Source organism: Equus asinus, chromosome 8 (genome assembly GCF_041296235.1).
Source record: "Equus asinus isolate D_3611 breed Donkey chromosome 8, EquAss-T2T_v2, whole genome shotgun sequence".
Classification (NCBI taxonomy): Eukaryota; Metazoa; Chordata; class Mammalia; order Perissodactyla; family Equidae; genus Equus; species Equus asinus.
This window is the reverse complement of record NC_091797.1, coordinates 6,613,476-6,628,535: the sequence shown is the minus strand read 5'-3', so window position 1 is coordinate 6,628,535 and position 15,060 is coordinate 6,613,476. Positions and strand designations below refer to the sequence as shown.

Genomic DNA, 15,060 nt, shown 5'->3' with positions numbered 1-15,060 from the left:
TTTATTTATTGTTGGTACATTTATGTGCAAAATGGCAGTAATTTCACCCACTTCATACAGGTTCCTATGAGAATTAAACAAAATAATGAATATAAAGCAAGGAGCCCTGTTCCTGGGACATAACAGCTGGTCAGCAAATGTTATCTTTCTTCCCTTTACACTCTGAAGGCCAAGAGCCTCATCAGCCTCTATTTCAGTCATGTGGCACTTGGCCTAGAATAGGAAGTTAGTTTTTGGGTATACTTAGTGTCTACCATTTCACACCACATGCTTCTTAAGTTCACATTTCAGATATTATATGTGTTCTTATATTCTGAAAAGCACAAAGCACGGTGCCTTAAACACGGTATGACATCACTTTCCCAATGTAATGTTAACTCTGAAAAGATTTGCACCTCTAATTCTGAGAAATAACTTATGGAACTTTATGATATCATTAGTAAAACTTTTAAAACTTACTCTCAATATGTTGTCTACACAGAATTTCTTAATGAACATTCAGAAATATGAAAAATTTGCACTCTAGCATCTCAAGTCATTACATCCTCAAGAATGACTACATACACAAACATGAGATATTTCTTTAATATTTTACCCAGCAAAGTGATATTTTCAAGAATTATCATTAGTTGACACTTATGCTTACAAACACTTAGTGACTTTTAAGTAGTGTTAACAGTGAATTTCACACTGACAACACTAATGTGGAAGCCACTGCATTCGTATCATGTATCAAATGGAAAATTAAAGGTTTATCGAAACCACCAGGGAGTTTAATTAGCATCATTTTCAATAAAAGGTGGATTACGCCCTTGAGTATAAAACTCAAGTGAAGCTTGGAGCCCAGATGGCGATCTTGCACACTCAGAGTGATAGAGTTAAATGTATGTTTTTATGAATGAATGCCATTCTGATATTTGTTCTATCTTTGCTGAAAATGTGAACTCCTTAAGGATAACCAAGGGCACTTAGCAGACCTGGCGCAGGTACTGCAGCTATTTTTAGGGCATGTAAATGCAGAATTCCACAGGGAATGGCATGGAAACATGTTTCCCTCTTAGCCCTATGGCTGGGTATATATAGAATGATTTATTAGAAAGCATTACATAAACTAATTGAATTATACCTCCCATGGGAAGAAAGGGATAGTTTTTGGACTGCCAAAAATTCTGTCTTTGGGGTTTACAAGAATCTTTTACTAAATTAATTATAAGAGTTAATGGGAAACACAAAAGCAATTTCTTTTTAGAAAAAATCAAATTGTCATTTAAAGTTCTTGATCTTTCCTGGTTCGAAACTTACGGAGGATGCCTTTCCTTTGTTCATCGTCATTTATACTACTTTGCTATACTCTTTCTAATATAATAAAGTGCTTTCCAAGAAGGATTCACTAATTTAATTTCAGAAAAGGAAAGAAATAAAAGACAAGTGTATTAGAAAAAGAAGATACTGGGAGCACTATTGCAGACCAGGGCGATTGAGGCAATTGAACCAGACCAACGCTACGTTCATTCAACTTCTATTCAAAACTCCATGTCAGGAAATGTCCAGGAGTATGAGAGTAACAGAGCAGTGGTGTACTCATCGTGGACTGCTTAGCCAGAGTGCACCACCAGATTGGCGAGTACGTGTGCCACTCCTCTCTCTGACAGTGTTCTCTCTGAGGTGTAGAGTTTAGATCCAGAAGTTTGTCTTGAGATCTCAGAACTTCCCAGAGGAATAAATAGTCATTCCCTGAGATCATCTTTATCGTAGCATGTCTCTCATAGAATCATATGCTTCCTTTTTTAGCACTGCTGTATTTAAAGTGGTGGAATATTTTCTTCAAATAGGATCTTGGAGAAACAGAATACGTTAGACGGATAAGCATGGAACTGTTTCATCTGAAGCATGGAAATAGGACTTAGTACCCACTAGAACCCTATCCTACCCACTGCAAAGACCTATTAAGCATCACAGAAGTTCTTGAATTTTGTCTAGTTCTGAATAAAAAGTACCAATATAGTCTACTCTTTCTAAAACTTAAATTGCATGTGAATACTCAGGAGAGTGTGTTAAACTGAAGATTCAAACTCAATAGGTTTAGTTTGGTGTTGGGGGTGGGGGGCTGTGTTTCTCCATTTCTAGCAAACCCCCAGGTGACCATGATGCTGCTAATCCACTGACCAAACATTGAGCAGCAAGAACCTAGACCAACAATTTTATTTTACTCACAAGGATGAGGACAAGCCAAAGGGTGTTAGAGTGACTTCACTAAGGTCTTATAGCAAGATGATGACAGAATAAAATCACAGAGCGTTGAATTCCAGCTTAGGACTCTTGTATACCAAATGTTGATGATTTCTCTCTCAGAGGAATTTCCTGCCTATGGATTGTACATATGATAATGTATATGGTAAAGGCTTAATATCCCTAAGTTTTACTTCTAATATAATTTTCATTTGCTGTTTTCTTTCTTTCTCAAAACTTACCTGGTTGAATATGGGACTGAAGTAGTTAATAGGGAGAAGATCTTGTTGGCTCCCAATTTAATCTGACTTATGTTGTGATATAAAGAAAATGTAACATTTAACTTTGTTATTTCAATAATTCAAACAAGATTAGGAAATACAAAAATTGGAATTTTTTTAGTAAATATTAATTTTTATTTCTTTACTGAAAATGTGTCTGCAGTACTTCTGGGAAAGAAGGCCATTAAAATACAGGAAAACAAAAACGCTTTCTCTGAAACAGCCTGAAGTGCAAAAATGAATCAAATATAGGAAAGAAAAGTACATCAGGGCTGAAATTAGACACAATGCCAAATTCACGAAACAAAAGTCAAGATTTTTTAAAAATACATTTAAAAAGCTAACACTTAGTACATACTCCTATTTCCTCAAGTAACAAAAGAATATTGTAGAAGAAATCTAAAGTGTGCATTAAAAATCTCAGCAGTATATTGCGCTCCAACTTGGCAAAATGAGGGCTCAAGGTGGGACAAGTAGTCCAAAGACTGAGAACCCTTTGATGAAATGTTGCTAAGGAATCTGTAGATTCTGTAGCCTGGTAAGGGATGTGGGGTTGGTGTTGGTGATTACGAGAGACTCAGAAAGGCCGGACATGCAGCCCCCCATCCCCCACATGCTTTGCTCTCCTGATTCAGGTTTCGTCTCACTCTTCCGTGAGTGGTGATAGAAATCCGCCCCTAAGCTGGAGACTCAAGATTTATGCACCAGGGCAAACAACGGAATAGAGAGAGAAAATATACAGGAAAAATATGTAGGAAAATATTCTCAATAAGCACACAAATATGGTGGGAAAGCAATGGGCTGTGAAGCCAAAAGGAAACACACACACAGGAAACATGAGCAAGAGAGTGTTTTAAAAGTACTGAAGATCCTTTCCTATTAAGAAATAGAGTATGATTAACTCAAACTTCTGCATCTAAGATACATAAATAATTTTTAAGAACAATACACTTAGAATCTCTTAAATCTCCACCAAGAGGGCACTGATTAAATAAATATGGTAGATCCATACAATGGAATATTAATAAAAGTAAAGTAGAACTATATATGTTAATGTAGATTAACCTGCATGATAGACTAAGTGAAAAAGCAAGGTACTCTATGTGTGATAAATATTCCCATTTGTGAGATCTCTTTTTTTAAAGATATGTTTTCCTCACTGCTAACATCATACTCAATGGTGAAAAGCTGAAAGCTTTTCCTTTAAGATCAGGAACAAGACAAGAACGCCCACTCTTGCCACTTTTATTCAACATGGTATTGGAAGTCCTAGCCAGATCAATTAGGCAAGAAAAAGAAATAAAAGACATTCAAATTAGAAATAAAGAAGCAAAACTATCATTATTTGAAGATGACTTGATATTATATATGGAAAACCCTAAAGACTTCACTAAACACTATTAGAACTAATAATTGAATTCAGTAAAGTTGCAGGACATAAAATTAATAAACAGAAATCAGTTGTGTTTCTATACACTAATAATGAACTACCAAAAATAATATTAAGAAAACAATCCCATAATTGCACCAAAAGGAATAAAATACCTAGGAGTAAATTTAACCAAAGTGGTAAAAGTCTTATACTTTGAAAATTATAAGATATTGATGAAGGAAACTGAAGACAGAAATAAATTGAAAGATATTCCATATTCATGGATTGGAAAAATTAATATTGTTAAAATGTTCATACTACCCAAAGCAATCTACAGATTCAATACAATCCCTATCAAAATTTCAACAGCATTTTCCACAAAAATAGGACAGATAATCCTAAAATTTGTATGGAACCACAAAAGACCACAAATAGCCAAAGCAATCTTGAGAATAAAGAACAAAGCTGGAGGCAACATGCTCCCTGATACCAAACTATTTTATGAAGCTCTGCTAATCAAAACAGTATGCTATTGGTATAAAAACAGACACATAGATCAATGGAACAGAATAGAGAGCCAAGATATAAACCCATGCATAGATAGCCAATTAATTTACGACAAAAGAGCCAAGACTATACAAAGGGGAAAGGATAGTCATTTCAATAAATGGTATCGGGAAAATTGGACAGTCACATGCAAAAGAATGAAACTGCATCACCATCTTACACCATACACAAAAATTAACTCAAAAGGGATTAAAGACTTGAACATAAGACTTGAAACCATAAAACTCCTTGAAGAAAACATAGATGGTAAGATCCTTGACATCAGTCTTGGTGATGACTGTTTGGATTTAACATCAAAAGCAAAGACAACAAAAGCAAAAGTCAAGAAGTGGAACCACATCAAACTGAAAAGCTTCTGCTCAGCAAAGGAAACCATCAACAAAATGAAAAGGCAGCCTACTGAATGGGAGAAAATATTTCCAAATCGTCTATCGGATAAGAGGGCAAAATCCAAAATATATAAAGAAATCATACAACTCAATAACAAAAAAACAAACATTCCAATTTAAAAATAGGCAGTGAATCTGAATAGACATTATTCTAAAGAAGACATACGGATGGCCAATAGGAACATAAAAAGATGTTCAGTATCACTAATCATCAGGGAAATGCAAATCAAAACCACAATGAGATATCACTTCACACCTGTAAGAATAGCTATTATCAAAAAGACAAGAAATAACAAGTGTTGGCAAGGATGTAGAGAAAAGGGAACCCTTGTGCACTGTTGGTGGGAATGTAAACTGGTGCAGCCACTATGGAAAACAGTATGGAGGGTCCTCAAAAAATTAAAAGTAGAACTACCATATGGTCCAGCAATTTCACTTCTGAGTATTTATCCAAAGAAACAAAAACAAAAATAAAGGGAAATTCCTGCTTTCTGTGTCACCCCACCCTCCATTCCTTTACTTGCTTATGTAGGTATGTGAGTGTGTGCTCAAACATGCACACTCAGAGTAGTTCCACTTTGTCACTAACCATGGCATCCATTGAAACCTAATCATGCATTTTTTTTTCTCTAGCATTAATTCTAATTTTTTAAAGCTTGCCTCAATTGTCAGATTGACAAAAAAGGTTTGCTGGCATTTTTCCCCAGTCAGCCCCAATATAAACTTTGCTTTTTTACTCTTCAGGGAGCTTCAGATGTAACACTCTGCTCTGTATTGACCTGAATCTTCTTTTCAATCCGTATTGCCCATGTTTCTCCACTGCTCCTGCCTCTTCAGCCTAGTAAGAGAGACTCGCATGTCAATCCACGAATGCCCTTCAGAGGCTGTTGCATGGGTATTGCAATGTACATAAAGTTGCAATAAATAGGCCAGCTAAGTAAGATATGCATCTGTATCTATATCTCCAAATGGAAGTGGTGGGATAGATCTCTGATAACTACTGTATGTCAGTTTCTCATGGATATTAATATTCAATATCTGCAGAACGAATGACCAAAATTGCATTTAGAGTGCACTTAATGTACTAGTGAAAAAGGACACTTTTAAAACAATTCTATTGACCTATAATAATTAATATAAATGGTAAAATGAGGTTTTAAAAAACAGAGAAACAGAATAGGCATTCCTAAAATTGACGCATATATAGAAATTTAGCGCATGACAAATGAGGCATCCTGAATCAATAGAGAAGGAACAGACTTTTTTAGAGGAAGTTTTGATGAAAGTTCTTTGGAAAAATGATTATACCTTTGGAAACAAATAAATTAGATCCCTACCTTTTATCAATCATAACAATATATTCCCTATTGGTTAAAGTATTGAAAATGTTGTTAATCCTTGGGGCCAGCCCAGTGGCGTAGTGGTTAAGTTTGTGTACTCTGCTTTGGCGGCCCAGGGTTTGCAGGTTCGGACCCTCGGTGTGGACCTACACGCCACTCATCAGGCCACGCTGTAGTGGTGTCCCACATATAAAGTAGAGGAAGATTGGCATGGATGTTAGCTAAGGAACAATCTTCCTCAAGGAAAAAGAGAAAGATTGGCAACAGATGTTAGCTCCGGGCTAATCTTCTTCACCAAAAAAAAAAAAAAGAAAGAAGAAAGAAAATTCTTCAAAAACAATGTGGTTAATCCTAAAACTATAGTAGATGGGAATATAAGAACATAACTTAAATATTGCTATATGAAAGGACTTTCTAAGCAGAAATGAAAACTCAGACGCATAAGGAAAAAGGTAAAGAAAATTATGAAAATCTCACAAACTACAAGTTTTATAAAGCAAGAGGGGCCAAGCTCTAGAGAACATTTGAGATTTTGCAGAACCTAGTGGATTTTATCCATAATTTTAATTAATATATACAAACCAAAAAAAAGAGAAATAGAACCAAAAGAAAACTACTCTTAGTCAAAGGCTATGAGTAGACAAGGCACAAACAGAGCTATACAAATGCAAATATCACCTGGAAAGGGCTCAGTCTTCGCTGTAATTTGGGAAAATTTAAATCAAAATAATGACCTGCCACAGTTTCCTCATCAAACTAGTCAACACTCTGAAAAATGAATTCATTTAATAGGATCTAGGGAAGCCGGCATGCTCCTCCTCTCGTGAAATAAGTGTGGTTCTTCGTCACTTACTCAGAACACTTTGTAGCTATTAAATAGAATGAGTCAGGACTCTGTGTTATGATGGAATGGTTCCTAAGATACACTAAATGAAACAAAAATTCACTCAATAAGGAGGATAATGAGTTCAGTTTTATGTTAAAATAGAAATATTAGGAAACAACATTTGGAGCATACAGGTAGAATTTTAACAATTGTCCCCATAATGTTGGATGTGTGGGTATATATATGGATATAAACAAATTCATGTGTAAAGGAAAATATGTATTTACATATTTAATTCAGAATAAGGATGCCACATTTATACTACCAAGAGACATTGTTTTAGAGATTACCATAGGCAGTATATGCAATGTAGCACACAAGATATATGCCCCATCCTTTCTCCACCAGGGAATTTATTAATTACAACATTTTCTTTCAACATCAAGTATAGCTTTCACTATTTAGAACCCAGTTCAACATAATATCAATAAATAATTCAGCTTTCAAAAAGTGTGTCAGAAAAAGTGCTAATTGATTTACATGTATTATCTAATTTAATCCTTGTAACAACCTAAGAAGTAGTTACTATGATTACCCTCATTGAATAACTAAACTATGATTTCAGAATATAAGAAATTTGTCCAAGAATACACAGCAGGCAAGTAGCAAAATAGTGGTTCAATCCTGTTTCTCCTTAATACCTTAACCACCCCATCACCCCTCCCGTAGTACCAACGACTAAGTACCACGTCTTACGTGTGCCATGAGATGATGACTGTGATGTAGGAACTATATTTTTCTGATGAGGGAGAGAGACACAAAGAATGTAAACAAAATATCCATAGTCTCATAATACCATAGGCTGTTTTTGGTCCCCACGCTTTCTCCCTTTTCCATGGCAGTGGCAGCCAGAAAGGATCTGGAAGAACTCCCCATTATCCAGGAAGGCTCCAGAGATTCTCATCCTCTAAGGGTGGCCTCAAACTTCAGGTAACCAACATTTCTCAACAGATGAGGCATTCCACATAAAATACCATGTGTCCATCACATCACGCCAGACTTCGGAAGACTGGAAGACAGATCCTGAGAGTATTATAGGCATTGAGGTTTTCTACATGTACCTACTTTTTAACACATCTGTCCAGTATTTATTTTCTCCTTGTGGTATGTGGATCAGTTAAATCTCCTCTCATCCCTACACATCCACAGACAGCTGTGTGTCCTAAGACCAGAAAGGGGGAGGCAGATGGTGAATCACGACTCTGAGCTCCTTTCGACAATGATCATTTCCAGGATTTAGTTTAATGAGGACTCCACATTATAAAAGCTTATGATACCAAGAGACGGGGGGAAAGGTGAAAAGAAGCTGTGAGCTTTACTTTTGTTTAGAACAGCTGAGAAATTGCAAAGAGCAATGGAGAGAGACAGAGAGTTAAATCATCAGTAACCGTGGAAGAAATGACTCTGAAACCCATAGCAAGGAGTTTAATTTTTCTTTCAAATTACTTCAAATTTAATAAAAATTATAAAACTTACATTAATCTTGGTCTCACATCTTGAGCCAGTCCATCCTGCCTCACACAAACACTGATACTCATTAATGAGATCTAGGCATCTGAAACAAAGAATTAAATTTTTAAATAAGTAAGACACTAAAGCATAATTTCAAGAGAGTTTCACCAATTAAAGTTTCTCTTTTCCAGTTCAGGTGAAAATGCACATTCCCTTGAGCAGTAGAAGGCGGACTCTAAGCCTGGTTTCTTGTCCTGCAAGGTGACCGGACTGAAAGAACAGATCAATTTTCATTTTGCCCTCTTCCCCATGGCAATGGAAACAAAGAACAGTTCTAAAAGCTAAAAGTATGGCTAGGGCTTGTGTAGGAAACTGAAGTCAGCTGTGGCCAAAGCATCGCAGAGCACCCATCTTCATCCTTCTCTGCTCATAAAGTCAGTGGCGCGACTAGAAGAGAGAGACGATGCGGCAGGAGGCAGCGCGGTGCATCTGTGAGCCAGTCTTCTTTGCCACCTGCATCTCCTAGAAACAACCCCACTCGAGATTTGCATAAACTAATATCCTACCCATGAGCTGGAGAGTTATTATGTAAAGAGAGTCACAAAATACCTTACACGCACATGGGGATGAAAGAACCAGCCTACTTAGGAACATTTTAAATACTAAGTGTGTGGTATTATCCCTCCACAGAGCAAATAATAGAATGTCTTATCATCCTACCTGCTACTTCTATTACTGTGATTGGTTACCTTTAAGTATATTAAAGTCCAATTAATCCGCATTTATTGAAAATTACTTTATGCTAATGAGCAGAAATAAAAGAAGGGCAGAGATAATGTACCAGTACATTGCATTAAGTAAAACAGGCAGCATCTGTCATCTTAACTGTACTTGGCTCCCGTTTTATGAAAGAGCATAATTAAAATGATCTTTGTCAACTTTCCCTTGATGTTAAGTCTTAAATATTGTGGGTTAAATTTGCTGTCTTAGATTTAACAATAGAAAAATAAAAATAGCTACCTTCCATAAAGACAAGGATTCGAGAGGCAATCATTTGCATTGGTTTCACAATGTGTTCCCAAAAACCCACTCTGGCAGTCACAGGTGTAGTGATTGACGCCATCAGTCCAGGCCCCATCATGGAGACACGGCTTTGATAGACAGTCTCCAACACTCACTGCACAGTCGATGCCTAGGTCAGAAGAGACAAGACAAAGCAGGAGACTATTTAAATGCAAAGCTCAAAAGTTTGTTCACTCTGGTAAATGTCACCAAGAAAGCAAGATTCCTTCCCTGTAAAGATAATTTGACGTCTTGAAGGAACAAACAAAAGAAAGAAAACATTTTTCAAGGTGAATCGTGTTTAGGTCATTGAACTCTCACATGACTAAGTTAATGCGAATGAGAGAAACAAAGCACAAGCTTAATCTATTCAAACATTTCTCACCTACAGGAATGAAGAAAGAGCTTGGATTTTTCTAAATTTGGTCTTGGCGAGTCTATTAACTGGCTGGGTGAGATTCCTAAATGTCATCTAACTTTGGCTAAAGATCTAGTGTTTTCAAAGGTGAAATTTTGAATATTTATTAAGCATCTACCATGTGCGTCCTCTGTGCTCAACTAGGGGTACCAAACAAACAAACAGAAGAAAGAGAGTACCCTGTTAATGGAGAAACCTGTCATGGAGACAATATCTATAGATGGAAACATCTAGAGAACAACGTCAGCAAAGCCTAGTGGAGAGCTGGACTGCGGTTCAGGTGTCACATGTTAGAGTCATAGGAAAAAGTGGAGAATTGTAAAATAGTCAGAATAATCCCTTTGTTCATCGTGTCCATCCATACTGAGCATCACTAACAAAAACCAGCATTGACTGAGGATGTGCTGGTGTGCCAGGCCCTGGGCTGAAGGCTCCTAATTCATTACCTCAGTTAAGGCTCATCAAACCTGGAGAGGGACATCATTAACTCCAACTCACTGCTGAGCCATCAAAGATTCGGAGAGTTTAAGTAGTGCTTTCAGATCACAGGCCATAGCAGATAGAGATTTAAATCCTGCTCTCCCTGACTTACGCTTCTAGTCATTAGTTTCAAGGGACTATCCTGCAATTGCTATGATATGTGTGTAAGTTGCTATGCTGAGTAGTACAGCGGATGCTGTTAAAAACAAGACAACAGGCCCACAGTGGAGTCACTTATGCTAAGTCCTACATTACCAAATCGAGACAATTACAGTTTCAGTGCTCCCAGAAATGGAATCTTAAACCAGCCAATCAGGAATTGCCTGATCAGCACTGGTTAGGGCATCTGCCTCATAGACCCCTGCCATCTCCTAGAGGAAAGCATGTTTGCAGTAACCACCCCATTCCTTTTCCGAGTATAACTGCCTTGTTCCTGCTCCCCTCTGGCTATGAAAGTCTTTCATTTTGTACAGCTCCTTGGAGTTCCTTTCCAGCTGCTAGATCAGTTGCTGTCGGATTTGAATCAATATTTTCTCAAATAAACTCCAAAAAATTTTGATATGCCTCAGTTTATCTTTTAACAGTTTCAATCTGAAAACATGACTCTTATAGACAAGAACATCATGTCTAGTTGGGAATAAAGATAAACTTATTAAAAAACAAGCATGACAACAGATACCTAAGAAATACAAAGGATCATAAGAGAATACTATGAAAAACTATGTGCCAACAAATTGAACAACCTAGAAGAAAGGGATAAATTCCTAGACTCATACAACCTCCCCACACTGAATCAGGAAGAAATAGAGAATCTGAATAGACCAATCACAAGTAAAGAAATAGAAACAGTAATCAAAAACCTCCCCAAAAATAAGAGTTCAGGACCAGATGGCTTCTCTGGAGAATTCTACCAAACATTCAACGAAGATTTAATACCTATCCTTCTCAAACTATTCCAGAAAATAGAGGAAGACAGAGCACTCTCTAATACATTCTATGAAGCCAATATCATCCTGATCCCCAAACCTGACAAGGACAACACAAAGAAGGAAAACTACAGGCCAATATCACTGACGAACATAGATGCAAAAATGCTCAACAAAATTTTGGCAAACTGAATACAGCAATACATCATAAAGATTATACACCATGATCAAGTGGGATTTATACCAGGGACACAGGGATGGTTCAACACCCACAAGTCAATCAATGTGATTCACTACATTAACAAAACGAGAAACAAAAACCACACGATCATCTCAATAGATGCAGAGAAAGCATTCGACGAGATCCAGCATCCATTTATGATAAAAACCCGCAATAAAATAGGTATAGAAGGAAAGTACCTCAACATAATAAAGGCCATATATGACAAACCCACAGCCAACATCATACTCAATGGACAAAAACTGAAACCCATCCCTCTCAGAACAGGAACAAGACAAGGGTGCCCACTTTCACCACTCTTATTCAACATAGTACTGGAGGTGTTGGCCAGAGCAATTTGGCAGGAAAAAGAAATAAAAGGAATCCAAATAGGCAACGAAGAAGTAAAACTCTCACTGTTTGCAGACAATATGACCTTATATATAGAAAACCCCAAAGAATCCATAGGAAAACTATTAGAAATAATAAACAGTTACAGCAAAGTTGCTGGGTATAAAATCAACATACATAAATCAGTAGCATTTTTATATGCTAACAATGAACTAACAGAAAAAGATCTCAAGAATTCAATCCCATTCACAATCACAACAAAAAGAATAAAATACCTTGGGATAAATTTAACCAAGGAAGTGGAAGATCTATACAACAAAAACGACAAGACTTTCTTGAAAGAAATCGACGACGACATAAAGAGATGGAAAGACATTCCATGCACATGGATTCGAAGAATAAACATAGTTAAAATGTCCATTCCACCTAAAGCAATCTACAGATTCAACACTATCCCAATCAGAATCCCAATGACATTCTTTACAGAAATTGAACAAAGAATCCTAAAAATCATATGGGGCAACAAAAGACCCTGAATTGCTAAAGCAATCCTGAGAAAGAAGAACAAAGATGGAGGCATCACAATCCCTGACTTCAAAACATACTACAAAGCTACAGTAATCAAAACAGCATGGTACTGGTACAAAAACAGGTGCACAGATCAATGGAACAGAATTGAAAGCCCAGAAATAAAACCACACATCTATGGACAGCTAATCTTCGACAAAGGAGCTGAGGGCCTACAATGGAGGAAAGAAACTCTTTTCAACAAGTGGTGCTGGGAAAACTGGACAGCCACATGTAAAAGAATGAAAATCGGCCATTCTTTTTCACCATTCACTAAAATAAACTCAAAATGGATCAAAGACCTAAAGATTAGGCCTGAAACAACAAGTCTTCTAGAAGAGAATATAGGCAGTACTCTCTTTGACGTCAGCTTTAAAAGAATCTTTTCGGACACCATAACCCCTCAGATGAGGGAAACAATAGAAAGAATAAACAAATGGGACTTCATCAGACTAAAGAGCTTCTTCACGGCAAGGGAAAACAAGATTGAAACAAAAAAAACAGCCCACTAATTGGGAAAAAATATTTACAAGTTATTTATCCAACAAAGGGCTAATCTCCATAATATATAAAGAACTCACACAGCTCAACATCAAAAAATCAAACAACCCAATCACAAAATGGGCAGGCGATATGAACAGACATTTCTCCAAAGAAGATATACGGATGGCCAACAGACACATGAAAAGATGCTCATCATAACTAATCATCAGGGAAATGCAAATCAAAACTACACTAAGATATTACCTTACACCTGTTTGAATGGCAAAAATATCTAAAACCAAGAGTCACAAATGCTGGAGAGGCTGTGGAGAAAAAGGAATCCTTGTACACTGTTGGTGGGAATGGAAACTGGTGCAGCCACTATGGAAAACAGTATGGAGATTTCTCAAAAAGTTAAAAATAGAAATACCTTATGACCCAGCCATCCCACTACTGGGCATCTATCCCAAGAACCTGAAATCAGCAATTCCAAAAGTCCCATGCACCCCTATGTTCATTGCAGCATTATTCACAATAGCCAAGTCATGGAACCAACCTAAGTGCCCAGCAACTGATGATTGGATAAAGAAGATATGGTGTATATATATACAATGGAATGCTACTCAGCCATAAAAAAAGACAAAGTCGTCCCATTTACAACAACATGGACAGACCTTGAGGGTATTATGTTGAGTGAAATAAGCCAGACAGGGAAAGACTAACTCTGTATGACTCCACTCATTGGTGGTAGTTGACATATAGACAAAGAGAACTGATCAGTGGTTGCTAGGGGAAAGGGGGTGGGGAGCACTAGGGGTGAAGTGGTTTACCTACAACATGACTAATAATGATGTACAGCTGTAATTTCACACGGTTGTTAACTATCATAATCTTAATTAAAAAATAAAATAAAAAAAACAAGCATGACAATGCTTATAAACAAATAGCTATCAATAAGCTAGTTGGGAACAAAGGTAAGCTTCTAAGGAAGTAAGTTTATTACAGGGAAGAATACCACAGTAACAATAGCTGATACTTGGAGCCCTTACTGTGGGCCGGGTACTGTTACGCACTTTACATATCAACTCATTTAAACTTTACAATAATTTTCTGACATGGGAATTACTCTCCTTATTTTGGAGAACAAAACAAAGCAGAGGATCTCCCAGCTAGTCAATGGCAGAACCCAAGCCACCCTGTGATGCCACCATACCACATCTCACTCCTGCCCCCGTGTGGTGTATGTCCAAATGAGAAAGCAAGCTGAGGGCACTGGGTGGTTAAGAAATGAAGAAACTGATCCATATCTGAGAAGGTGGATCAAGGCAGCTTTGCTGATCATGGAGGAAAGGAACTTGAGAAAATGCAAGCAAATAGTTTGAAAGAGCACCTTGGCTTGCTATGTGAGTTAGATATCTCTCTCAGCGTTTGTTGGGATACCAGGAGAAGGTTTGGGGGACAGTGCTTAACTTTAATAACTTACAGACCACAGAGGAACCATCTATTCAAAAGAATGTTATTTAAAGCAGTCACACCAGGAGAGTCTATGATTTATTGCAAATGAGGCTTCCAATGCAAAAGATATTTTTGGAAACTCTGTTTAGAGATTGTCAGTCTTCAGGTCAAAATGCTATTATTTAATGGTTACTTTTTTTAAAATTTTACTATAACTGTTATTGCCTGTATAGAACTTTGGATGGTAATGATGCCATAAAGAAAATAATAAGGTGTCTAAGTTGGTCAAATCTGCAGCCATATTTAAAAGGACCATCAAGATTCAGGTTCGGACTGTGGATTAAACACGCATAACAGCCTACAGTGGGCTGTAATAATACTAAAAAGGGTCCCGCTCCCTTAAGTCTCAGTGGCTCAAGACACACAGGTTTATTTCTCATTCATATTCCATGGCCAAGGTGAGCTACAGATGCACTTTACATTATCTTCGCTCTGGGATCCAGGTTAATGGAGCATCCTCCAGCTGGGACATCACCATCCTTGTTGAAGACGGAGAGGACACTCTTGGTTCTTAAATCTTCC

General features: G+C 37.2%; 1 protein-coding gene across 1 annotated transcript in view; it reads right to left on the bottom strand.

The window, feature by feature from the left end:
- The window catches only part of LOC106842352 (protein eyes shut homolog), a 1,064,587-nt gene that overhangs the window by 860,592 nt on the left and 188,935 nt on the right, over positions 1-15,060 (bottom strand). Inside the window, exons 11-12 of the mRNA XM_070516721.1 lie at positions 9,537-9,708; positions 8,541-8,619 (exon numbers count right to left, since the gene is read on the bottom strand). Of these exons, the coding sequence (XP_070372822.1) occupies positions 8,541-8,619; positions 9,537-9,708 (251 nt within the window). The remainder of the gene's footprint in view (positions 1-8,540; positions 8,620-9,536; positions 9,709-15,060) is intronic.